This window comes from Conger conger, chromosome 6 (assembly GCF_963514075.1).
Source record: "Conger conger chromosome 6, fConCon1.1, whole genome shotgun sequence".
NCBI classification, from domain to species: domain Eukaryota; kingdom Metazoa; phylum Chordata; class Actinopteri; order Anguilliformes; family Congridae; genus Conger; species Conger conger.
The window spans coordinates 57462216-57489901 of NC_083765.1; the positions used below are offsets into that span (position 1 = coordinate 57462216).

At 39.8% G+C, this 27686-nt stretch overlaps 1 protein-coding gene across 2 annotated transcripts; it reads right to left on the reverse strand.

The window, feature by feature from the left end:
• Positions 1–2113: 2113 nt before the first annotated feature.
• slc35c1 (solute carrier family 35 member C1) lies at positions 2114–4619 on the reverse strand. 2 transcript variants are annotated; one of them, XM_061246591.1, is made up of 3 exons: positions 4582–4619; positions 3537–4042; positions 2114–2918 (listed from the first exon to the last, which is right to left on the reverse strand). In XM_061246591.1, the coding sequence occupies exons 2-3, from the start codon at positions 4009–4011 to the stop codon at positions 2371–2373; spliced, it is 1023 nt and encodes a 340-aa protein (XP_061102575.1). In that variant the 5' UTR covers positions 4012–4042; positions 4582–4619; the 3' UTR covers positions 2114–2370. The 2 variants fall into 2 exon arrangements, with proteins under 2 accessions (XP_061102575.1, XP_061102574.1); XM_061246590.1 differs by lacking the exon at positions 4582–4619 and having other exon boundaries at positions 3537–4161.
• Between the last annotated feature and the right edge of the window lie 23067 nt (positions 4620–27686).

Consider the following 27686-nt stretch of genomic DNA (forward strand, 5'->3'; position numbering starts at 1 on the left):
CAAGAGTTCAGAATTTCTGCTTTTATTTCCTGGTATTTGCACCTAGATGTGTTCAACTACTTTGAACATAGCAAATTTGGTATCAGACCACCCAATTTTCAGGCAAGCAAAAGTATTGGAACAGAGAGTATTTAAGTAAATGAAAGTAAATAACACTTAACATTTGGTAGCATATCCCTTGCATAAGCCTGCGACCAATTGACATCACCAAACTGTTGCATTCTTCTTTTGAAATGATTTTACTGCAGCCTCTTTCAATTGTTTGTTTTGGGGGGTGGTTTTCCCTTCAATCTCCTCTTCAGGAGGTGAAATGTATGCCAATTAGTTTGGACGCATTTCTCTGTGAGCAGTTTTTGTAGACTTCTGAATTCATCCTGCTGCTACCATCATCAATAAAGCCACCATGCAAGCCCAAGCCATGACGCTTCCTCTACCATGCTTCACAGATGACCTTGTATGTTATCATGAGCAGATCCCTTCTTTCTCCACACTGTGGTCCACCAGTGCGAGTGCATTTTGAAGCTTAGAAAAGAGGGGAAATCGATCTATCTCCAATGGCTCTGAGCGATGCTTCTGCAATGGCTCTGATCGATTTCCCCTCTTTTCTAAGCTTCAAAATGGCTTGCTTTTCCCAAAAAGACAGCTCTCTGATCTGCATGTTATTTTAACACAAATGCAGTCTTCACAGGCAAAACCTAAGGCTAAAACCAAGAGTAGACATCCAGAACTATTTATCCTGTAACCAATCAAACAGGACGTATCTGGGCAACAAGAAACACCCGTCAGTCACATGTTCCAAAACTTTTGCCCATCTAATAATTTGGTCTGATACAAAAGGTGATATGTTTAACAACTCTAGATAAAAATACCAGGAAATTCTGTATTGTGTTGACTATTTGCTAGATGTTTCACACTGCATCACAGTAACACTTTGTTGGCCTAATAAATAAATAAATAAAAACCCTCTCTGATCTGTGCACATAATTTTGGGCATGAGTATCTGTGAAATGACAAAAATGTAACAACGTGTGGTATACATGTTCAGGGTTGGTTTTAGTGGAGAGGATCAGTTGAATTAATTCTGTGGAGTGCTCCACACAGCATGGTTCCTTGATAGCTGATTCGAGCTTTTGCGTCCCTTAGTAACCATAGCAACGTTTATAGTTGGAAAAAACTTACAAATACATATGGAGATGCAGTGCGTGTCCTCCGTCCAAGTTGAGCCGCGATCGACATGCATAATAGAGAGATAAAATAAGACAATAATAAAATATACAAATCTAATGTCATCAACTGAGCATATTAGATTAAAACCTGTATTTACTGAATCATACCAATGGGTGCAAATCCGTAGACATCAATTAATGGATATTGGCGCCATCTAGTGGGACTTTCAGGAGTTGTTATTGGCCATATCACAAGACCATACTTTTGTATTCCATTTAGGGAACTTAGTTTGGCTGCAGTTTGCACACCTTGTCAGACAATGACAATTCAAACGGCAAAATAAAAACAAAAAGGCTAACTTATAATTGTTCTATGGAGGCATTTCCTACTTTATCTGAATATCTGGGGAGGTTGTCACATGAACAATGTTAGGATAAAATTGGAGAGGTGAGGAAATGGGTAGTGCCACATCCCAGTCAGACCAGGCTACACACACACACACACACACACGCGCGCACGCACGCGCACACGCACGCACGCGCGATTAAGTTTCACACCAATGTGTGAAAAATGGCATGTACGACTGTTCTGAGTCAGTCACATTCAATTACTTTCTTCACAGTTAAATTTTTCTTCACTATTACAGAATTTTTTTTACAATCAATAAGCATCATAGACATTAATCTTGGTGTTAAGCATTACCAATGGCCATAGAAAATAATCTGAGACCTTGGCTCAGTGTTAAATTTGTTTTGATCACAGCAAAGCAGTCAGATTTCCACAAGTTTAATATAAATCAATGCTTTTAAAAGTTCCCTCAGTTGTGAAGTTGACCTTAATTATAAAAGGTATATCCAGAAAATATATGTGCATGTTCATGTAATTCAAAAGATTAAAATAATTAAATTAAACCGAGTGCTATGATTTCAGATATAAAAAAAATAAAAAATAAAATAATAAAAATAAAATCTACTTCCAACCAATAGAACCCAATGTAAATACAAAACTACAAAACACTGGTCACATTGATTGATGCAACTTGTGCGTCAGATCCATACAGTCAAAAAATCACCCTACTACTATACAAAATAGTATTATCAACACAGCTACACTTATATTTTAAGAGGGAGGCCAGCTCTCTTAAATAGCGAAAGAGCAGTCTTTACATTCTTTAATCTCACTGACGCATCAGGGAGACTCTCCCTATACACCAGCTCTGCTTTTAACCTGTGGTTCTTCCTGCGACTTCTTCATTTCAAGACCTTTAACCCAGGTGTACGCAAACGAGCCCCCCAAAACCATGCCGTTACTCGTCCACCACAAAACGCTCTTTACGCTTGCGGAATGCACCACAGCCAGGACAGTCTGTGCGCAAGCTTTGGCGGTGCCGGACACGTTGTGCGTCAGCGGACTTGTGAACTGGATCTGGAGCCCGGTAACGTAGCCGATGCCGAACCCGAAGATTCCACCAAGCATCATCATGCCCCAGTAATGCCAGTCGTCCAGTCTGCTGAAATTGTAGAGCTTGTTCACCTCCCCGAAGACCAGGATCAGCGGGATGAACAGGAGGCAAGCGTTGATGTTGTTGTAGTACGAGAGTTTCCACACGCTGCTGTCCACCACGGGCAAGACCTTTTTAGTGTAGATGGCGTTCAGCGACACGCACATGCTGGCCAGCACCCCATAGACGATTCCAGACCAGGAAAGAGACCCTTCAGCCCCCTCCTGATCCACGCCAAGCCAGAATCCACCTGCGCCATATCGGAGACAGATACTACACATTAGCCCATTTTCATCAAACAACTTTATTGCATTTTTATTTTATTTTTTTACCCCTCAAAAGTCTAAGCCCCAACCATAATTGCAGGCCAATTGTACAATTGTCACGACATTTTCAACAAATAATTTACAACTGAAAATGTACGGTGTGAAAATTAAAAAGGTAATTTCAGACTTCTAACGGTCAAGAGAGGAATTGCAGCAACAAAAACCACAACACTGTTTACCCCTCCCCTTTCTCCGTGAACGCGCTGACATCGAAACCCCACGCAATTGGCTGTGGCAATTAGAACCAAATTCTAACCAATGAGCTTCAATTACTGTATAGCTATACAATGTTTTGGTACAGAGTCCGTCAATTGTATATTTTCAAATCCGAATTTAAGGACTATAAAACACAGGCAGGGGGCGAGTGAGATTTTTTCAATGATAGGAAGGGATTTACAATGGTCTTATAACAATGTTTTAACACAATCTAACCCATTGTTTCTTTAAGACATTCTATACAAATACAATAATTTATTGGCCCCTCCGTTTCAGCAAGGAGTAGCAGGCTGTAACAGCACAGTACTACCGTTTAGCAAACTCACCTATAATGACTCCGCAGCACAGGAGCGCATACAAAGATGTGGTTTGCTTCAGAATCACATAGGACATGAGCACATTGAAGACCGTACTGAGCGATCTCCCAACTGTGTAGAATGCAACTCCCAGGTTTTTGAGGCACAAGTTGTTGAAGGTGATCATTCCGATGAACACGATCGACAAAGGCAAGACTTCTCTGGACACCTTTGGGTCGAACTTGACCGAGGGGAAATCCACGGAACCCGGACACAGCCTCCCCAATAAGTTCATGAGCCAGCAAAGCGCCACCGTAACAAGGCACTGGAAGAATGTCACAAATAAAGGGGCGTCCAGCTCACGACTACCCAACAGTGCATTGTTCAGGAAAACCATAGTTATTGAAACGAACCAATAAAGAGCCACCACAAAAGCTATCTTGACGGCTCTCACTAAAAAGCTATCCGTCTTGCCATCCATGGAATCCTCGCCGTCAAGAGCCATTCTGAGAATCTTCGAACGTTTCAACTGAGTCCTGTTCATTTTGTTTGCAGATGCAGAAACATGAAAAAAGAGTTATGAATGTAATGTGGTGAACCAAGCCGTGATTTCATGCATTCCAGTACACCTAAACATGCAAGTAAAGTACAACAGTCAAAGAACACTGGCGCTCTTTTAATACGTCTACATCCTAGACCCGCCTTCTGAAAGCGAAGCCATCCACTTAAAGTGACAATACTAAATCCAACAAGCAAAAACAAGTTCGATAGGTATCACATTTGCAATATGTTCAATAATATGATACAATGTTAAAGTTAATTATCGTTCATATTTACAGAAGTTCGTAATTTTTAATATAATTCCTTCCTATTCCTTCGAATTGTATTGTCACATTTTAGATTTGCTTACCTAGATTCTCACAGCATAGAAGATAATTAGTTATTGATAATAACTAACTGAACCAACTAATTGGTTCATTTTCGGACATAGCAGACCGGTATTGCTAGCTGGCCTAGAACAACAAAGTTTCAGCATTCTTTGATATATTTGTGGAAATGAGTGGCAATTCATTACCTTGCTGGCCTATTTCTGTTCGCCCAACCAGCCTGCGTTATACGAGGAAGAAGGAAGTAAAACAATTGAGAAAGCGTTCTTCTCCTTCACCAGCAGAACAATCAGCCAATCAGCGAATGCGTCGCGCTGAAAACCTGCCAAACCTGTACATCGCCCTCGTAAGGTGCATTCAGTAATGGACACGTTGCAATTTATTGTGGTCCCAAAATATATCCTATCCCATACGGAGAAGTCATATATTTAAATGGGACGTTCAAAATTTCTTTAAATGGCCTATATTGTGCTGCATGTCATATTTGAAATTAAGAACAATATAAATATGTTATTTAAAAAACAAATGTATAAAATTCCTATGTCTCACATTATATTTAACATGTAAATACTTGTTAAATATAATATGCAAAACCAGGCAATGTTTGGATATTTATGATAGTATAGGTGGAATTATTACATAGGTATAATTATTGTATATGTAATTAATAATACAATATAAGTACATATATTAAAATGCATGTAGTTCCCATGATATACTCTATGTCCTATTTTAGGGGACCAAAAGTAATCGGAAAGTTGGCTCCTCAGCTATTTCTGATTAGTCTGGTGTATTCTATGTAGATTCTGAAATCTTTTATTTATTTTTATACCTGCATGAAATAAGTGATTGAATACACCAGCAATATGGATGTAAATACCCTCAAATTAAAGGTGACAGTCTGCACGTCAAATTTAAAATCAAATATGTTGGAGCACAGTGCTTAGAGAACAGAGATTTTACCACTGTCCAAATACTTATGGAATGCTCTGTATACAGTTCTGTGAAAAAGGCACTGTAATTGTTCCATATGGGAGGTATATATTTACCCATTATTTCCTTTCCTGTAAATTTTATGATACAATAGAACTCTTTCCAAATCCTAAATCTGTAGCCTACACTTGTGTTGTGGGGAACACAAGCCCTCCTCTGCTGCACTCAGCAGAGTGTTAAGGCTGTTTTAAGCTTGGGTTTCTTATGGGGATCTGTCTCTAATTGCTGCAGGCAACAGTGAGGATACTTTGACTGATAGTTTCATGTGTATGGTCAATGGCACCAACAACAATACCAAAGCCCTAGTCAATGACGTTTGGGCCTGAAAATGTAATAAAAGGCAAGGAAGTGTAGCTACAGCTAACTGGCTAACATAATGGTACAAAAGCATTTTTTGGGAAGTATTGGGAACATATTAATTATATACGTATTCATTTAGACTGTGTATACAGTGGGCTCCAGAATTAATTGATTTATTTAACTTCATTTTTCCTGCATATTTATCAAGGGCACCAATAATTCTGGTTTCCTTGCACTCTACCACTGCTTACAAGGGAAGGTCCCGACACCCCTCTGTGTAGGCTTTTGGTTTTTGCTCCAACCATAATTGCAATTCCACAATTCTGTAATTTTTTTAGTAATTAGGTGCTTTTTGTGTTTAGATTATTTACCCTTTTAAGCCACAGTATGTCCAACAAACCTGTGCATGTCATGAAGAACACAATTCCTATGTTCATGGATAAAAAGAGGTAAATGACTTTCAACTGATCAAATTAAATGTGACCAATGTAACCTTCTAGAGAATAATTAAGAATGATTAACCTCGCTTTCATTTAATCGACAAACCGTTATTATTTAATGTATTTGCTTGCAATATAGCATGTAAGCACTATATAACATGGGAATTTTCTTTAGGTTTAAAAAAAAAAAGAGAATGTCACAAGATTTGAACCTGCGCACTGGAGAAGGCATAACCAGAAACTCTGTGAAAGATCTCTTCTGTATTTGAAAATTTTATTCTTAATGGGATGCAAGGCTATTGCTGGCATAATGTGGCTTATGTGGGTAAATATAATCGATTTAAACATGAAAAGCACCTAATTAAGAAAAATGGAATTGCAATTGTGGTTGGGAAAAAAACTAATATCCACAAGGAGGGCCCAGGACCAAGCTTAGGAAGCACTGGACTAGGTGTTGGCTATTTCATAAAGAAGTTTTAACAAATTATGGCGGACTAGGTAACAAATAAACTGGTTTCAGTCAACGTGATCATCCAAGTAGGTCTACCATTGATCAAAACCTGTGTGGATGATGCTGAGAATTAAAGTTGAGTTAACCCTTGTGCGGCTGACATATTTCTGTTACTCAGGACCTTTTCACGGGTCTGGTGGACCCATACCATTATTGGGGTCTTAAAACAATACAGTCATAACAATTTATGTAAAAATACTTCACAGATGTTGACCTTATCTTAATTACAAGCAATATAGACCGTAACATATTGCATATATGGTTAATATGTGCCATTTACCCCTGCTAAATCACATTCATTAGTATTCGTTTTTTGTGATTAAATGTGATTTTGGTCAAACAAATCAATAATAATCAAAACTGGAAGGAAGAAATCATGTTTATCTTCAACAAATATAAAGGAGAGAAGGCTGTCTTCAATACTGGTGTTTATTGATTTAAATTAAATTGAAATTAGGATACAGAATACAAATTTAACAATGAACACATGCCCACAATAAGGCGGAAAACAGCAAAGCTTTCTGGGGCCCAGCCACAAGGAGGGGGCAAATGCAGTCCAGTCATAAAAAACTGGAGGGCCCTTTCACTGGACTTTTGTTCAGAGACCCAGTCATTACTCAAACGGCCCTGATTGAACACAATATCTACACACCACACGAGGGGCACAGTCTGACAGTGTGTTTGTTGCAAATGAATTTTCTGCACGAGAACTGAGTCTTTCGATCCTGCTTTGGTCCACACACATCACATCGCTTCTTCTTGGCGATGTATTCAATATCTCCATTTTTTGCTGTCCATATTTCTCCTCTGCTGCTGACGGGCTGGTCCTGGGGCTGGCTTCTGTCGGGCTGGTCCTGGGGCAGGCTGAAGGTCAATCTCACATTCAAATTCATTCTCAGATTCCGAATTAACTGAGAGATGATCCTCATTTTCAGAGCATGCGCCAGACATAGTGTAGGTTCACGCAAACACAGACGAGAAAGAGTCTGTGAAAATGTGGGAACAGACAGGTTCTCGTGATTGAAATGTAACAATGTTGCAACCTTGTCTGCCACGCACCAGACCTGCTCTCCTGCACTCTTTGCCCTCTGTAGTGTGGAAAACTACACACACACACACTCAAACTATGAAACATGCCACAAATCTAAAGGAGAAAGTACACACGCACACAGGCAAGCATGCATGCATGCATGCATGCACGCACACACACAAACACACACACACACACACACACACACATACACACACACACACACACACACACACACAATAGTCCAAGGTAGGAGGAAGACCAGGTAAAGGTACACAGCAAACCTCATACTTATAAAACATATAAACCTCATACTCATAACCTTCGGGTCCAGTGAACCCGAATAGCCTGTATGTAATGTAAATGTGTAGGGGGGTGCACAATGTGTACTCAATGACAATGTTCTGGATGTCAAACCCTAATGTCAAGGTAAGAGCAGTGATGCTCTTACTGTTATTAACTTGAAGACAGGATCCAATATGTTTCAACTGTAATGAGAGTCTCTGATAAGGGACTGTCATGGAGGTGCTGTTAGTGCACTTTTGACTTTTCTCCACTAGGTGGTAACCTTGTTCAACTTAAAAAGTCAAAACAAACTGCAGAGAAAAACAAAATTGGGCCTAAAGTATCCCCTCATCATAATCCATGTATGTTAGTAAACACAATGAGCTATATAGAGGATAGATGCATTTTTTGTTATCTGGTGTATTTGTAGCTAATTGGAAATCATACATTTGCCATTTTGCTCGAATATGAACAGAAAATCAGCTATTAACTATGTGAAGAATTTGATTGTGCTTCATGTATTCGTTGTGCCTCATATCTACCCTGCATCAGTTGGGCCTGCAGCTGAAACTGTAGCTGCTTCCTGTGTATCTGCTGAGAGCTCAGTATTGTGGCATAGCTTGAGCAGAGCTGAAAATTCACTAGGACTCACGTTACATCACCAAGCCATAAGATGTATTAAATGTCACTGCAACTACAGAGGTACTGTACGAAGTATTTGTATAACTATTCTGTATGTATTGTACAGATAATCACATAGCACTGCTCATCTTTTAATGTTTTAATGCTTTGTATCGTGATTGTGAGTGAAAAATAAAATGAATTATCATTTATTGTAATGTGTGTTTTAATTGTGTTGGGTTGATACAGTGACCAACAAATTGGGTGGGAAAATTACACTACGCTACAGTAGTTAGAGGTGGAAAATCCAGGTTCAGAAAGTAAAGATCCTCCCCAGTATTTTGTTTCAATCATTTGCTAATTAGCACAATTATTCAGCCAGGAGGTAGAACTAATAGGTGAAATCAGCTGGCTGAGTTTACGGCTGGAAGAAACACACAGCAGGACTTTCTGACCCCTGGACCTTCCACCTTTGGTTACTCTTTACTTATATCTCAGAAATTACAAAGGTATTAAGGCCACTTAAATGTTGTTTTTGCTTCAGGTTTTTCTTTTATATTTGCAATAATACAATGCATTATATTGACATTTATGCTTTTAGTTCAAACCGCAGCCTGATGAGAGTTTTATGGAGGGAAGAGTGGGGCATAGTGTCACGCTTTTCAATCCTGGGCGCAATATATCATAATGGAATAAATGTCAAACCAAATGAAAGAATGATTCAATGGTTCAGGCAAATATTTTGTATTCATAACATCTTCATATCTTATTTCAATACTTATTGCAACTTAAGTAGGGGGTGCGCACTTACCCATCAGTGGGTAAGTTGTCACATTGGATTTTTCAACAAATAAGAACACAACCATGTCATTGTGATTTTTGTTTCTTTTCTTTAAAAATTCAAAACCAAATATTTAGCAAAGGACCAGCAAGGCTGGATCTGGGAGGTACTTTCCCCCCCAAGCGCAATTGCTGGTACCCCCACCCCGTTGTGGTCAGCGACAAACCTCTTCGACCGTCAACAATCCCCATGGTGAACAACTGCAGAACCCCTTTACCCCCCCCCCCCCCCCATCATTCCCTGTCAGTGATCTGTACGATGAACGACAAGCTTCCATTGCCCCCCCCCCAACCAACAACAATCTCCAAAATGAATAACAACACAGTGGCATGCGGCAGCTGTAGTCTACTGTATATTTGACTAATCTAACTCTTTAGAGTCAGATGCACAGTTCTGGCACACATAAATGGTCTGGCCTTGGGTATAAACATCAATTTGATAGTCAGCCTCAGGTAAAAGTGTGTCTTGTGTTGTCCAGGGATATGTCGGCTGCTCTAAACTATACTATATGTATGTACAATAAGCCCTTTACAAGAACATCTGTACTATTACAAGAAACTGTATTGCTGATTATACAATATCAGAATGATTTCAATTTATAGTGGGAAAAATTTACATGTGTGCTAATTAGGACTATATCTCAAGGTCAGTTTAACCTGGGACTGCAGCTAAAGTACCAAAAGACAATATTCTCTGCTCTACTCAGTACAAAAATATAATTTGGAACATTTGTACCGAAAGTTTCATTACATAAAATGTGAAGTGCCATTCTTTGAGGGTGAAAAATAAGAAAACTATCCTCAGAGTGTGATTTTCAGCACATTGGGAGCTTATGTGTTGAATGATTTGCATTTGCAAATAATGGGCACTTATGTAACACTGAGCAGAGTCTTGACTTGAACCCCAGTGAGCTTCTAATATCTATTCCCACGTTTCTGAAGTTCAAATCAAATGTATGGAAATAATTGGCAATCTACTTAATATGTGAAACCCGAGGGCTCTAGACAATCAATGCTCTGCCTTATTAAAAATAAACAAAACCAATTTTTCAATGCACTTTTTGGAAAGTGAGTACAAATATGCAAACAAAGAGAAAGTGACATAGATCGTGGAACATATAGCAGTGATCATAAAAGGAAATATTATTGTTTGGCTTACAATGGGAAATGGAGTAGAATAGTACACTTGTGAGAGTTTCACCTGTATTAAATTTTCCCTCCATTGTATAAGAAATGTCAGAACAGGGTTTAAAAGTGTTGCTCATCAATAACGTAGATTTCCAAAACAGACAAGACTGCAATAGAGAGGAAGAGAGAGAAAGAGTGACTCCATAGACATTCTCTGAAACGTAATAGCTGGAGAAAGCATTACATTCTTGTCTTTAATGATTGTAAAAGTGCAAAAAGGCTGAAGAGCAATCATCTCGACTCTCGAAGCCTTTCTGAACAGCAAGCTAGAGAAAGAGAGGATTGTTGTCATTAGAGGGCAGTGGGCAGAGAAAGGGTAGAGTACATTGTTCAACACAGTCCCAACAGGATCAAAGATGGCTGTTGACTGACAGAGACAATTAGGAACAAACACTGCTAGTGGCTCTGACACACTGAACAAGCAGAACTTTTTTTGTTTGATGGGATATGATTTGTAACCTTTGTTTTCGAGTGCCCTTCAGAATTTATCATCCGCCGTTCGCCTCCCACGGGCAACTGAGGGAGCTGCTTGCTCAGGATGCGGTCTCTAAAATGGCAGAGGTGTGGACTGCAAAGTTTGGGCAACTATTACGTATGTCTGCAGGGCTCGTGGTTGCCTTTGGTGCCTTCATTAAAGTGAAGCAGTACCCAGAGGAAAACAGCCTGGGGTATGACTCATCTCTGTGAGCTGCAGCTGTTTCAGTCTCTTTATTTAGTTTTCTCCCAGCCCAGAGGACACGATTATGTGCTGTTCGAACGGCACAAATAAACCAACGCCTGCTCTGTGACTAATGAATTTATTTTCCATAATTATTTAATAAGGGGAGAAATGAGAAAAATATGCTGATTACCACTGTGCAGGGGAAAATGAAAAATGTTTTGGCTAGATATGCAATACAGGAGAGAATATGACTTAAGATATTGTTTACTCTAATCCTTTATGCCCAGATTTTCCTCATTGTTACTTGGATTTTCAACAGAAACAAGTTAACGCTGGGGTAGGTGATTTTCTTTTTTTTTGTGGTAATATTTGGTGAAATTCTCTTCACATTCCAACAGCTGCTCTGGGGGGGAAAAAATCAGATATCTGTGACCAGAACAGATTTTCAGAGACTTCCTTTTTTCATTGCTCCCAGAAGCTAACATCCAATGAGGGCAACTCTCAGCCAGGAGGCGGCCTTACCTGCCTATCAAAATTGTGGCATGCGTCCCTGAGAGGCTGACTGGAGAGGAGGGGGTAGGTTTTTTTGCTGCTGTATACATTCAGAATCTTTATTCTGCCCAGATTCTGCTCGCGCCCAAAGTTCGCCTACCCAAGCTTTAAGTGCTGCAAGTATTGTATATAGGACACCATAAGTTCCTTTAGTAAAAGTAAGGTTTTTAAGACATATACTTATTCCAGGACTATCACTATCCTGTGCCAGTTCATTTAGAAAGAGCAACATCTTTTCAAACTTAATTTGACATTTTATGCATTTTACAATTATTTATTATGCAGATGAATGTGATCAAGAGGACTAACAAAACAAACTTATGTTTTGTGTGGCAATACCATATTTAACCACTGGGAGGTGACATAACTCTTGATTTCAGATCGCCTATTTTAAGTAACTACATATAAACACAGAAACCAAACAAAGAAATATGAACCTGTTAACGTGAATTGCACTACGAAATGTTAACTGTAAATATAATTGTGTAAATAGAGCTCATTCTTCCCTTAAAGCCGAGCTGGTTGATAATTTATTCTGAATTCATTCGTTTTTTAATATTAAATGTCATCTTTTTTTAGTTAAGGGCTTTATATAGTTTTGTGCAGGAGAAAGAAAAACATGCATTTATTTACAGAAAACAAATAATGAAAGATTGGTTTTCAGAATGAATTATACCCAGATGAATGCATTCCACTATATGTGACAAACAATGCTATTTAAAATAAAGGCTATGAGTTCATTGTGTGAAATGAACAAAAACAATATCGTGGGGGAAAAATTCTTGCTTTGATTAATGCTTGATTAGAAAGGTCAATTATGCTAGAGGTCTATGTATAAAGCAACATTCTGTAGCTTTGGCTAGATATGTTTCATTGGGTGTTTCAACCTTTTTTGAAAAGATGAATAGAAATCCAATTACACCCACTCATACTGATTAAGAAACTATCTGCATTATTGTGGCGGACCATGACTGGATTGTGGTAGACCATTCGCAATGGCAGTGCGAGATGAACACTGGTCTTGAATATTCTCGTGGAATTCACGGCGTTATCGGCTTTATATTCAATCACTGACAAGCGAGAAGAGAAATGGCTGACTATTTGAAACCCAGGGATTAAGGGCGTAGTAATGCGGAGCCACTGATATTCTCAGAAATCCGCTTTTTATTACTTCGAACGTTCGCAGCCGCTCTGGAGCAGCCCGAGTTTCGCTTCGGCAGATACCTGGAAAGCAGCGGAGCACAGACGCCTTTCTCTTCTGCGCCTATCGGCTCTAAAACCGTCACGCCAGCGAACACGTCGCAGAAATCTACCCGGAGAGCAACCATCAAAAGCAGATTATTGTTTTTTTTTTTTGTGTGTGTTTTTTTTTCACGGCCCCATAGACACATCTAACATGAGGCAATTTGAGAGATATCGATCACATCAATAATTCCCTTTGTTCCTGTTGCTGACCTCTCACCTCTGTTCATCAAAATCCAATTTCTGGCTCGGAAGATAAATCACTTGGTGTTGACTGACAGGGTGGGGTGGGGGAATGGTGTACTTCTGTTCTGCGGTGTCAGCCACCCTCCCGTGCTACCCCACACCTCCCTCCTTTACTAACACACACAGGCCTAATGCAGAGCCAATCAGGGGCCAGGACTTCACAAGGCTACTGTAATTCTGCAACGCTCAGTATCTGAGCCTGTTTTGGAGATGGTCTCTCGCTGTATTGTCTTTTGTCTTATTTTGAAGCACACATTTCCTTTATACCAGGGGTCACCAATCCTGGAGAAATACCATCCTGTAGGCTTTCACTCCAACCCTAACAAAGCACACCTCATTCAACACCCAACCCTGTTCCTGGAGATCTACTCTCCTGTAAGTTTTCACTCCAACCTCAGCAAAGCACACCTCATTCAACACACAATCCTGTTCCTGGAGATCTACCCTGTTGGTTCTCACTCCAACCTCAGCAAAGAACATTTCATTCAACAGTTAAAGATCCTGTTGAGCTGCTAACTAGTAGAATCAGGAGTGCCAAACTTGGGCTGCAGTGAAAACCGACAGGGTGGTAGGTCTCCAGGAACAGGCTGGGTGACCATTGCTCTGCTCTGTACTATGCTCACAATAACATGCATTTTAAGAATGCACAGAACCCAGATGGATGTCTTATTGTCAGAATTTGCCTTATGGTGCACCAAGTATTATACTGTAAAATTGGGCTTCACTGCTATTAAAAACACTAATGTATGCAGTCTGTGTGGATGAGTGCTTTGCAGTAACAGAGTGATGTTAAACCAAACCAGCTGAGAAGTGTGCATTTATTGCTGCAAGTGTAAATGTTGGGGTTTGTAAAGACATGGCTTTAAATCATTGTAGGTACTTCAGTGTTCAGCAACATCATTTCATTTTCACTCTGTTTTTACTCTTTTTTTTAACCCACACAATAACATCCAGGATGACAATTCAGGCAAAAACAAAAATACCCAAGTCACCACAATCAGTGAAGTGCAGCTGCAATGACCAAAATGATGGATAAAAAGAACACAAGCACACTCTTGAAATTAATGTTCAAGGGTGTGGTATACCCAATATTGCCTGTGCTTATTTGTGCCTGAGCTAGTCTAGGTTTGAAACCACTGGTGGGCATACAAGCCACCATAGTGATTAGATTCAAAAAAACTAAACCTTCCTGCAAAAAATTGTTCAAACACAGCATGTGCATCTGTCTATGATGTACCGTCTGTGATGATTTGGTTCTTACAAGTGATTGATCTGGGGCCTCATTTATAAAACTGTGCGTGGGATTCACGTCAAAAGGTTGCGTACGCATGAAACCCAGGACGTGCGTACACACAAAAATATTCTGATTTATAACAGTGCACACGCACGTCCCATGCCAGTTTTCCTTTATAAATCACAATCAACTCTAAATGTGGCGCACCTTTGCCAGCTTCATGTCCCGCCCACAGTTGCCTATAAATAGGCAGTGAAACACCCCTAATGAATATGCATTTCATGAAGACGACAACAAAAAATGCTGAAAAGAAGGCCAAGAAAAGGGATTTCAGCCATTTGATTGCCTCTGAAAAGCTACAGGTGTGGGAATTATCCTGATTGATTGTAAATGACAAACAGTTCTGCACAACGAATGTGATGATGATGATGATAATAATAATAATAATAATAATAATAATAATGATAATACTGATAATAATACACGTTATTTGTCTAGCACCATTGAAAACACAATTACAAAATTAAGAGGTAAAACGAACAAAAATCCATAACAATAAACACATTATAAAACATAATATATGAAAATGATAACAATTTATGGAACTATGCACTCGTATCTGCCCGACTGACGCATTGTAAACGGCATCAGTGCAGCGTAATTTGTCCGACTGTTCACCATATTATTTATGAGAATACATTTAATAACATGAAGTATTGTTTAACAATTCGTCTACATATTTGAGGGATTATTTTACAACAACATCTCCGTTTATATTTATCATCCTAAATCATATTTTTTAGGCACTCCAGGGAGCATCAATCAAACAGCTGTTTGTCTATTTGTTGTAAGAGAGGCTTTTATCCATTTTTGCAAATTAACTCTTCATATATGATGCGTGAGAGGTAATATTTCGATTTATTTGACACAGTGGTATCAATTTCACACCATTTCTCGCGTTTCATCCCATTGCCATCGGAGTCGCAGTTTCTCATTTCTCCAGTTAATGTGCGTACGCATGGGTCAGAGTTTCCGTGGAGGACCGCACATTTTCCCGTCAAGTTCGTTTTTTATAAATGCCAAAGTTTGCTTAGAAAGTGGCCTACGCATTCTTTTGTGCATACGCAACGTTTATAAATGAGGCCCCTGGTCTTTATTGATTTTCTTTGGTGTGTCTTTGGTGTGAAACGTGTTAATTGTGAGGAACTGATTGAGTGGCTCTCATAGCTGTGTGATACTGAGTGTCTGCTTTGGCAACCTTGAAGTGCTCTCCTCAAAGTTAAAGGTAGCCTCCAACTCCTGAGGACTATTTTATTTGTTACAGAACAGATGTTGGCATCCCATGCTACATTAGTTCTAATTCATTGCTTGCCAGGGTGGATTGTCTTTGAAATTTGGATGATTTATTGGTACAACTTCCCAGTTGTGGCTGTCTGCAATCGCATTCACACAGAATTCCCAAAAACCGGACTTTTTTCCTCTAATATTTTATATCTATGTCTAATGTTTATTCCTCTAATTTAATCCTCCAATTCCTCCAACTGGCACAAACATAGTTGCATTCAAAGGAAAAGCATGTCACAAAATAAATTCACAGTTCGAATAATGGCAGAGCATGAAATTCTGGTGCACGTTCATGGAATGTTGTTGTGACAGCTGGGCTAGGTTTGCGGGAAGGTAGCAGGGCAATCCGAGGACCATGCCTACTGCTTAAGTAGGCACACACCAGGACTGCAGACGATGAAAACCGGAATGTTCCATATCCCCATGTGTCCTCCCAGGGGTGTGTCATGGCGTGTGACAGTTGTGTTTGACCTTTTGAACCATTTGCGGTGAATTCAATTGACAGAAATCATGGAAACATTGGTAAAGTGGCTGATGGATGGTGGATTCTGGAGGTTCAGAAAAGCAATGGTAACCTAAGGCTCAGCTCACCTGCCATCATGCTTGTGTGATCCTGTATAACTGTACCCAGCTGTACCTGTTATTATTACACTCACTGAACACAGGTCTGTTAGGTAGACCTGGACACGCGCTTCTTAAATCAAATATTTAATCAGCCAATCATGTGGTAGCCACTAAATGCATACAATTATGCAGACATGGTCAAAAGGTTCAGCTGTTTTTCAGACCAAATATCAGAATGCGGTCTTGTGATGCGGACTTTGACCGTGTTGTGATTGTTGATGCCAGACAGGGTGGTTTGATTATCTCAGAAATCTCCTGGGATTTTCACGCACAACAGTCTCTAGAGTTTGCAGAGAATGGTGCTAAAAACAAAAAACATCCAATGAGCAGCAGTTCTGCAGGCAGAAACACACTGTTAATGAGGGTGGTCAAATAACCATACATTACAACAGTGGTATGCAGAAGAGCATCTTTGAACACAGGCCACTTCAAGCTGAAAAGCTGCATTCGAGTCAAGTTATTTCCTTGCAGTCTAGCTCATCTGTCCTCCAAAAGGAGTCACAAATCATGTAACATGTGCCCATTGTTATTTATTTATGTTTTTAGATGTCTTTCCTACATGCATGTAGTAACCATTTAGATAAATGGTCTCAATCATTATTTATTTATAAATGTATAAAGATTTTATAAAGGACATAGCTAAATGCTTCATAAAAAAGAAATAATGATTGAGACCATCTATCAGGGACAATTTGATTGAGCTATCCAAATCTCACTGCTGAAAACAAATATGGTCCAGGTTTGATATCTATCAGTGTTGATAAACAGTTCATTTTAAGTCTGCGATGAGGCATGTGCTTCAGCCATGGTAATCTTATGAAAAATGGTCCAAAGAGCTCACCTCAGATCAGAACATATTTTAGGACAAAATGTTTCCAATCAATTTGAAAAAACAAACTCATGGATTTCATACATATATTTAAATACAATTCTGAGTATTAAAATGCAACTACTATGCAACTGGACTATACTTATTTCAATGGTCACTGGCCAATAGTTCTATTGGCTATTGACAAATATGAGAGTAACCAATCATTAATATTATAAAATATGAATAATTTATATTATAAAATGTATATAAATATTTTATCGCTAATCAGTGCTATGCATTATATGACTCCAACTTTTTTGTATGCAGTTACTAAATCTGAGTAGTGTTTTAACTTTGCATGTTAAGTCCTAAGAAAGTTATGTGGTGACATCCTCAAGTTCATCCATTAATGCACATCTGGAGTACTAATATTGCATCATCAAAAGAAGATGAATCGCTGTTCCATTAAAATGGAGTTTTCCTGTTCCAGCTATGACCTGCTTCCAAACAAAGCTAGAGCCAGTCAAACAATGTTGAGCTGGTCTGAATTGGTCACCCAGCTACCAGCTGTTTCAAAACCTAGCTTGAGCTGTTTTTTATCAGGGTGAAATTGGATATGTAAGCTTCCAGCGTATGCTTTGCCCTGCTAGTATTTGAAATACAAATTTTGTAGTCTGAAAAAAGTTAACAACCTGTTAACTTTTTTAATGAATTCCAATTGTAACTCCAGAATGGTTCCCTTGGGTTAATTAGCAAGATCCCTTAAATGTGCTGACGGCTTTTGCAGAGAAATTAATTTCAGCATTAATTTGATACAGACATCTAACGGTTGAAGTAAATCACAGAGGAAATTTAAATTAATTTTACATTTCTTGCGAAAAAACCCTGATTAATAAATACTGAAATGTGAACCCCATGGAACGTGCTTGGTTGGTATCACCAAAGACATGGCAAGACAAAGGCACCTTACAAGGCCAATATATTAATGAGTTCTAGTTCTAAATAAACTGGCTACCTGTTTTAATGGAGTAAGAGTTACCACTGTCCACGAAGCGCAGACCAAATCTCATCAAACCTTCTAATGGAAAAGCACAGCCTCAATTATTTCCCTGCTCTCTTAACACCAGGAAATATCTCAAAAATGGGGAGTTGCTGGTAATTGATAGTTCAAGGCAGTACATCATAATTAGTTTCATCAGATGATTAAAGCATCGAAGCAGAAATAAAAACCTGGGGATATGGTTCTGATTAATCTAAAGTGGGCAGTGGGCAACCATTTACAGACTGGAAAAAACATCTCTTATCATAGCATCTATGCTTCTTGCTCTCTGCATGGTGTTTCCAACTACGAGATGTAAGTACTGTAAGATCTATGAAGATGAGGCAAGAGTCTGTAACTTCTCTGTCAATGCTTTTGGACTTTTGAATTATTTACTTTAGTACTCGCAGAAGGGAGGAACCTCACAATATCAGGTTTTCCAACAAGCTGTGTCCTTGGTACATTTGTTCAGGGCTTAGTACACATTTGAAGAGGTTGTAAAATACTCCAGGCTTCAGTTGAAGAACATAATATTTGTATAATCACTGTGAGTTCCCTAGTTGCAGTGTTCATTGTGCAGCTTTGGTGACTGATTACAAGATGTCTTTTCTCTCACTTTTCTTGTCACCCATAAAAGTGTAGGGGAGATCGGGGTCTGTTGTGACACGAGGTCCATTGGTCACAATGTTTTTTTGCCCAATTCAAAACAAGCTAGCCTGCTGCAAATCACATTGCACACCCCCACACGTCCTCTTTCACCTCAGATTTCAACTGACCAGTTTCACCCCGATCTCCCCTAATTGTTACAGCACATGTATTTAACAGCAGTTTATGGGCTCAAAGAGACTCAGATTAAAAGGCTGTGAAATTTAAAACACTGCAACAAATACAAAATTATATTATGTTATAGTCAGCATGAACAGTGTTTGGGGGTGGATGGACTATACGTATCTTGCAGCAGGTACATTTGTCCATTTTTATTCTGCTAGTCAACAAGGTCATTTAAAAGTATAGTGCCATATCTGGAAAAAAGAACATTTCTGAGCCTTAGGTGTTCGGAAGTAATTTCAATATCCCACACTGGTGATTTTAATTAGATTCAGAAAAATAGCAGAGTGACAATCTGCCTTCATACACACCACACTGGGTTTGGACTGTGTGGGGCTATGTGCTGTGCTTGATGAGTGGTGAGGCTTGAGCTCGTGGGCAGGAATGGCCAGCTTAGTCATACGTCTTCCCTAAAGAGGCCTGGGACTGGACCACAAGACACGCTTTACAAATCCACAGTGTGAAAATGGAGGAGAACAGATGGCATGAGGGCAGGCTCCTGCTCCTGTGTGTGTACAGCATGTGTGTGTGTGTGTGGGGGTTTGTGTGTGTGTGTACAGCATGTGTGTGTGTGTGTGTGTGGCTGTTTGGATGATTGTGTGTGTGTGTGTGGGGGAGGGGAGGGTGTCTATACATGTGTCTGTGTCTGTGTGTGTTTGCAGGTGTTTGGATGACTGTGTGTGTGTGTGTGTGTGTACAGCATGTGTGTGTGTGTGTGTGTGTGTGTACAGCATGTGTGTGTGTGTGTGGGTGTTTGGATGATTGTGTGTACAGTACGTGTGTGTGTCTGTGTGTGTGTGTGTGTGTGTGTGTAGGTGTTTGAATGACTGTGTGTGTGTGTGTGTACAGTATGTGTGTGTGTATGTGTGTGGATGTTTTGATGGATGTGTGTGTGTGTGTGTGGGTGCTTGGATGACTGTGTGTATATGTGTGTGTGGGGGGGTGTCTATATGTGTGTCTGCGTCTGTGTGTGTATGTGTATGTGTGTGTGTGTGTGTGTTTGGATGTCTGTGTGTGTCTGTCTCTGTATTTGTGTGTGTATGCGTCTGTGTGTCTGTGCATCTGTGTGTCTGTGCATCTGTGAGTGTTTGTGTGTATGAGAGTGTGTGCATGTCCTGGTGTGTGTGTGTGTAGGCGCATGCATGTGAGTGTGCGTGCGTGTGTGTCTGTGTACTGAGACGTGGGCATAAATCTGGTGTTATTAGCAGAAATCTTATTTCTCAGCTTCCTCGCAGAGCATTGGTCAGACGAGCAGATGGGGTTTGGTTTATATGGTAGCACCGGGGAGAAAGTCAATCAATTAATCAATGAATAAACTACTAAAAATGTATTTTCTCGAGTTACAAAACATTGGCAAAAAAGCTATCCCCTGACCCTGAGAGAAGGATCTTCTGAAAAAGTTGAGAAACATATACAAACATGTCAAAAAATAAAATGGGAAATACTCTCAAAAATAAATGGGTAAGGGCAGCTTTCGGCTCTAAGAGTTCAGTCGGAAAACGCAATGCCCACTCCGTCTTTCAGGAAATTACATTTCATGGCTTGTCGTGGTATTTATATCTGCGACGGAGCTGGGGAATGTCATATGTCATGAGTGTAAAGTGCCTCTGCCTAATGTCTGGGGTAAAGGTTCGGGGGAGAAATTCCCTCAGCCCTGTACTGCAGTTACCCTCTGGTGCCCTGCATCTCCATCCATCTTCCCAGTGTGCATTGCATCATTATATATTTACATTATTTACTGCAGTATTTTTCTATCACTGACTACTTTGCGTTTGACCTTCCTCTCTACCCCCTCCCAGTGCTTCTAATCCGCTCTCTCCAGGCGGTGAGAGAAGGGAAAACGAACCTGAACTGTGTTTCTCGTCCCGGAAAGTAATACTGTGAGGAATTCCACCCGTGACACATTTCAACTTGCGCCTTTAATTGTGCGACGGATTACCCTTCAGGTGAACTCTGTGCCTGTGGAAGTGTCCCGGTGAAAACCTCAGACTTTCTGAAGGCGCATCGCTGGTCCGTTTGAGCCGAGTGGCTAGAAGCCGGATGCTGGTCCGTTTGAGCCGAGCGGCTGGAAGCCGGATGTTTCCGGAAGGAGGTGTGCGCCCAATTACCCGCGCAGTGCGGGGATGGATCTCGAATGGACGCCTCTCTGCTTAGACACTCTCAAGCAGGCCGACTCTACCTAGATGGTTCTATGAAGACAGAACAGTAGGTAGGAGTTGGGCCTGTTCGCTGTACTCTACCTTCTCTCCAGGCCGGTCTAATTATCCTGGCAGTGCTCCTGTAAGAAAGTGTTTAGAGATGGGCAGGAGATTAAGGCGTCTGTACAGAGCTTGAATGTTGGAAATCTGCAGTCTGTGGAATTAAGTGCTCCCGGCTCAGAGGTTTTGGCTGGATTAAGACGCAGGTTTCTGGAGGGACTGGAGCTGCGGGAGTGCGTTTCTCTCCAAATCTCACTTCCAAAGGCCTTACAAAGCAGGGGACAAGTACTTTTAAACTCCACTTGCTTTCCTAACAGGATTAAATATGCATTTCTTTTATTTTTTCCATTACTGCCGCTGGTTTCTGTATTTTTATAGCCTTGTCACTGGAGATGCAGGCCTGACCGTTAATGCATCCGTGATCTATCAAGGAGACGTATGCTTGAATTAAATTAACATTTTGTTTCTCCTTGAAAAAAAGCTTGGCAAGGCCAGTCATATAAAAAAATGAATATTTTTAACAGTACTGACACTGAAAAATGTGAGATAAAGTGAAGGACAAATGTTGACTGAATCCACACCATGGCTGGTTCCTGAATTCTCTGTGTTTGACTCTCTTAAAATATTTATCCTAAGCACTCTGGCAAACTGATACAGCCTTGAGTAGATTTAAATGCAGAACAATATTTACTTGCTTAGTAGACCTCTATTTAAGGTCATATACGTACATTTAACATTTTTTTGTTTACGTTTACACATCACGTTTATTGATATAGCTTGATACCAAAGTGGAACAGGATAGACACCTTCATCAGGGGTACACGGTTCGAACAATTCACTACAAAACTATAAACTATAGACTTTTAGTTAATCAAATACCATACATTCACAAATTGTGAAACTGTGATCTAGAAAGTCACACTTATTTAATATAATTACAATTATATTTTCAGATTCTTTGTCCATGTCTTCATGATTGTGCTAGTGGTCTGTGGGAATACAAAAAATGGTCTTGGACATTATCACAGCTGTGGGGAAGGTGTAAAACTATATAGAACAAACGCCCAGGCTATTGTTGGGATAAAGGTCTGCTTAACATTTATGCACAGTACGTTCATTCTCTCCCTGGCTAAACTGATCTGAGACCATGAATATCATCTATGCCCTGTGTGATGCACTGTTGATTTTCCTCATTAAGTATCGTCTGGTTCGGAGGAAGATGATAGTCTCTCTGAGTCCTCCAGTCTATCTCCATGTCTCATGATGGTTTTCGCTGGCTGAAGCATTTGGATATTTGTTTCTTCTAGCATACAGCCTGGTACTTATTTAACACTGGGACATATTGTCACCATCATGATATCGGATGACAGTACAATGTAATACGATGAGTTTCAAAGGGTGTGAGGTTCCCTGAAAAAGTAGCGTTCCTTGTTTGTGGCCATCTCAGTCACGGGTCGTTGTTGAGTTCGGGCCATGGTGGCTATTAATCTGTGTCTTTGATCAATGTTACTTCTCCGCAGGCCGGCCAAATTCTTTCATTTGTTTAGATGTGAAATCCTAGGCTACAAATGAACAGTGCATGCAGCTCATGTGTTTGTGCTCTTTCTGTGGATGTGTACAGCCACTGAAACACATTCCAGGACCACTGGATAATCAAAGAGCCTGTCTAGGGGTTTGCAAAAGGGCTAAATTTAGGTATGTCCAGACATACATCACCTTATCTTTTTCCACCTTTTAATATTTTATTTTCGCTGTTTGTAATCAAACCATTCACAGATGGTCAAAGTACAGGCTCCAAATCTTTTATTAAAGGGTGTTTTCATGCCATGTAGTAATATGCAGTCCCTAATTTTAATATTTGAGACAAATTAATGTGAAATAAAATAATTGTGCTTTGTATTTGGTTGCATATCCACTGCAGGCAATGGCATCCTGATGTCTATGACCTATCTACCTGATCAGAGTCTGGATTGCGATTCCACGATTCCTTGAGCCAGGCTGTATCATTGCGGACACATTCTGCCGGAGCCAATTTGAAGCATAAAATGCAAGTTTGTTATCCTCGTATCCTCGTATGCTAACTTTACCTCATATGCATTAAATGAGAACTATACTTCCAATTACCAGTGTAGCTGTGTATATTAAAGACATGCTATGCTGGATTTTTATCTCATCAAGTAACCGTGCTAAGATTACTTAGCCCTATTTGGATGGGATATTGAGTGCTCAGGTACTTAAATAATAAGCACAAATTTTAAGTCATGTTCTTGATGTATACGTTCATTTCTAGATTCATACTAACTTCTTCAAATTCACTATATGGTTTTAATCCATTCAAATGTACTCCAAGGAAACTTGAAGGATTTCAGCAAAACATCATAATAATAAAATAATCTCTTCATTTCCCAACATTGGGACCAGGCCAAACCTAAACCATACTGTAGCTTTGCTGTACTGAGGCCTTCAGTAGTCTAAATCGACCAAATTAAAGGAGTAGTTTTACTGTCTAGTAACTAGAGATGTTAACTGGTTGGTGCCTTGCATGGCAGCCAATCTCTGTTTGTGTGTGAGTGAGTTTATGAATGGAAGAATGAGAAGCATCAATTGTACAGTGCTTTGGATAAAGGTGCTATATAAATGCCAGCCATTTACTATTTAACTGTTAGATATGTGAACTCATTTTAGGTAATGTTTTATGAGCCTAATAGATGCCATGCACCGGACAACTACATATCCATTTTTACTACAACATCCCTGATGTAAAATCCAGCTATGACCAGCTTGAAATACCAACTATCAGCTGTTTCAAAACCTAGCTTGAGCTGTTTATTTTCAACAGGGAGGCTTTCTAATCAAACTTGCCAACACCAAAAGCAATCAGAATTGAAGTTAATCAAGGAAACAAATCACTTCCAAAAACAAGTTCCACATTAATGCTGTAGATCCAATCTTGCTGTCTGCATAAGCAATGAGCAAAGCAATAATATTTTCTTTCACAATACCGATTAGGTGAAAAAGTCTTCCACTCTCTCGATGAAGAAGACTGGGTCTGTGAACTCAGTGTGAGATTAGGATGGGAGAGCAGGGAGAGTCATGCCCTTCTGAAATCGGATGCAGTGCTATGACCATGTTTGTATCTTTAATGAGGAGATTGGACTCTCGGCTAAAAGAGCTTGCTGCTTATTGAACCGAAAGTAGCCATTTAGTCATGCACTTTGCTGCAGTATATGGCATGGGCAGTAGCAGTGTGTTAGTATGGTGAGTTGTTTATATGTCACTGTTAATCACACAGCTAATTCCATAGTAAATTACAACAGAATAGAAATAGCTTGAATTGTATTATTATTAACAATTATACAACAATTATTAACAATAATACCACAATTGTATTATTCATTTTTGTGGCAAGCGGGGCTCGGTTTGCAGGAAGGAGGCAAGGCAATCCGAGGACCATGTCTACTGATTAAGCAGGCACATTATGAATCAGTCCAGGTGCTTATAAATGTGTACTTCTTTCCACGGTAGGTGGCTAAGACCAGGGAATCACTGTACAGGAGGCAGAGCAGTGTCGACTGGAGAAGCTACGGAGCTGAAAAGCTACAGTTTGGTTAGCCTTTATTTATAATTTATAATTTTAGTGTGTTATTTTGGCCCCAATCCCGTGAGGGTGAAGTGAGAAGTCTCTGCTCTCTCTCTCTCTCTCTCTCTCTCTCTCTCTCTCTCTCTCTCTCTCTCTCTCTCTCTCTCTCTCTCTCTCCCCCCCTCTCCGCATTGTGAATAAAATGCAGGTGAAAACATCCTACTGCCCTGTGTCCATCTCTTCTGTCTGCCCAGGGGTGGGTCACAGCATGTGACAGTGATAAATACAAAAACACTGCAGGATTAAGTGTTGCATCTAGCAAAGTTATTAATAAAATTATTTTTGCTCCTTTGATTACGATGGTCTTAAGTAAATCATCTATATGACAATTAAAATAGTCAAAAACAAATCAGGTTGATTAGCCTTATATAATTTATTCATTTCACACTGCATGGCTAAGGTGTATACAGTATAGCACTGGAATTTTCTGCCCAGGGTGTGAACCCTCAACCCTGTTATCAAACGTACAGTATCCACTGTTTGACACTGCTTAACACACTTCTTCAGACACCTGAAACATGAGCATCCGGGTTGTTGTGGTTCAGTCACTCCTGTGCAGTGGGTGAAGGTAGACAGTGTCTGTAGTGTGCAGTACCAGTTGGACTGTTCCTACTGACAAAGGGTATAACACTCTTAAAGCCTTTTTAATTGAAGTATCATACAGTACTTATCTGTAGATGCTTGCAAAACATGATTCCTTAACCCATTTCAGTCATGACTTTTCACAAGGACAGAGTCCCCTTTTGTCTCTGTTGTATCAGTTTGTATGTTACTTGGTTCATTATTCAATAATGAATAACTGAAAGCGCTGAGGATTACTCGCAATGTCTCATATCGTAAGTGATTGTTCATTGTAAATCCCACAGTATCTGCCATCCAGGCGTTGGGGTAGGATGTTTTACAGTCGGAAAGAGAAGTAAACACTGAGTAGCCTGCTACCAGAGTTCTGTCTCGTTATTCAAACATAACAGTTCGTAACATTTCTCAGGTTAAGAGTCTAAGCCATCCTCTGACCAATACCTTACACTACAGTACTACTGGGATGTGAAGTGCTTTACTCTACTCCCATAACTGAGAATCAATTTACAGCATCTATTTTTATGGTTTACTGTTCACTTCCTGTCTTCTCAAGAACACATAGCCTTCGTGGTAGCTGTGAGCGGAAATTCATTTTCACAATCCGTCCGGTCCTGACACTTGACGCATGTTACTTTTGACAGTCTGAGAGATGCAAATAAAATAAGGACCAATAGCATTCTCTTTTTCATTTTTTAAAGGCCTTCATAATCCAATATTTATTTTGTTATTGACTCGTCTGAGCAGATAAATCATGGCCCCTGGCCCTCTACCATTTCTAAAGCCACTATTCCTCACAGTGAAATATCATTTTCCATTACTGCTGTTTTTCAAGGCATTAAAAAAGTAATTTGCTTCCATTGGTCCCAGGTGTGATTGATCCTGGATGTTGGCTCCAGGTCTGACTAGATTTATTGCCTCTGGATAATTAAATTAGACTTATCTATAGATTCTAAATAAATGAATAAACCCAGCCACAGGAAGAAGGCCATTTTACCAGATTATATTACCCAACTGGACACATGCTGAATGCACTATAGTGGTAAAAATCTTGCGAATATACCCCCTGAGGTTCTGCCATTATGCTTTCTCTCCTCCGGTCCAGACATACACTTCATTATACATGTCGATAAGATAAATTAAACACTCCCCATATTTTAGCTGGCTTTGCCGTGTAGATCCCTGAGAAATACAAAAATAATAATAACTACTCCAAGATTATGAATTCATTGAGAGGTTTGAATATTTAACAATCTGCCCAGTGCTGAGCACATGTTGTTAGATGTACAGCATTCATTATACATGGCTGTAACAGATGTCCGAAATTTGTGCTGAAACCTTGATGGAGAGCAGGCTGATGTTAGTGTTAGGGCTGATCAATTTCATTTCCTGTCTTTTGAGGCTTTCAGCAAATGCAAACACTTCACTTAAAACATAGTGATTTGTGATTAATAGATTTACATTCTGGGTGGGTTTTGCATCCTGGGCTGTCGAATGACAAGCTGGCACTCTATCCTCATCTGTGACTAACACGCTATCATTTTTGTTGACATGGAACATGGAAAGCCCATCTGTTCGAGACATTCCCCAACAGCACCTCGTGTTGCTCCCTGGGGTAATGAAAAGCCCCTTGTGTTGGTGCCCTGAAACATATAGCGGAAAATCACAAGAAACGCACTGCCTGTGAATCCAAACACCCGGTTAACGCGTGCGTCTGCATAAATAAAGAACGCCGATTTCAGACCCTACATTGGCTCGGTTTCCATTAAAGTGGTTAAACTGGTGTTTTGAAAAGCTCCCAGGACACCCTCCTCCCTCCTCTTCTTCTGGAGGTAAGATGAATTGCCTTTCGTCATGTTCTATTGAGCGTTGACGTGTCGTTCTGCGTTTCAATGAACGTCTGAGTCCTGAAATTACATTTCTGCAGGATTATCATCCTTCACAACAGTGGGAAAAAAGACTAATTTGCATCTCATTTGTTAAATTTTGGTCACATTTGGCAGTGAACAACATTTCCAAAAGTTTTTGAATAGCAGCCGATTCCACTGCTGGCAAATTTCCTTCGTATTTTACATACAAAGATACGGTTA

Coding starts and splice junctions, on each gene's coding strand:
- slc35c1 (XM_061246590.1), bottom strand. CDS start 4,050: ATGAACAGGACTCAGTTGAAACGTTCGAAGATTCTCAGAATGGCTCTT. Junction 2,919..3,536: donor GTGCTGCGGAGTCATTATAG/GTGAGTTTGCTA, acceptor GATATGGCGCAG/GTGGATTCTGGCTTGGCGTG.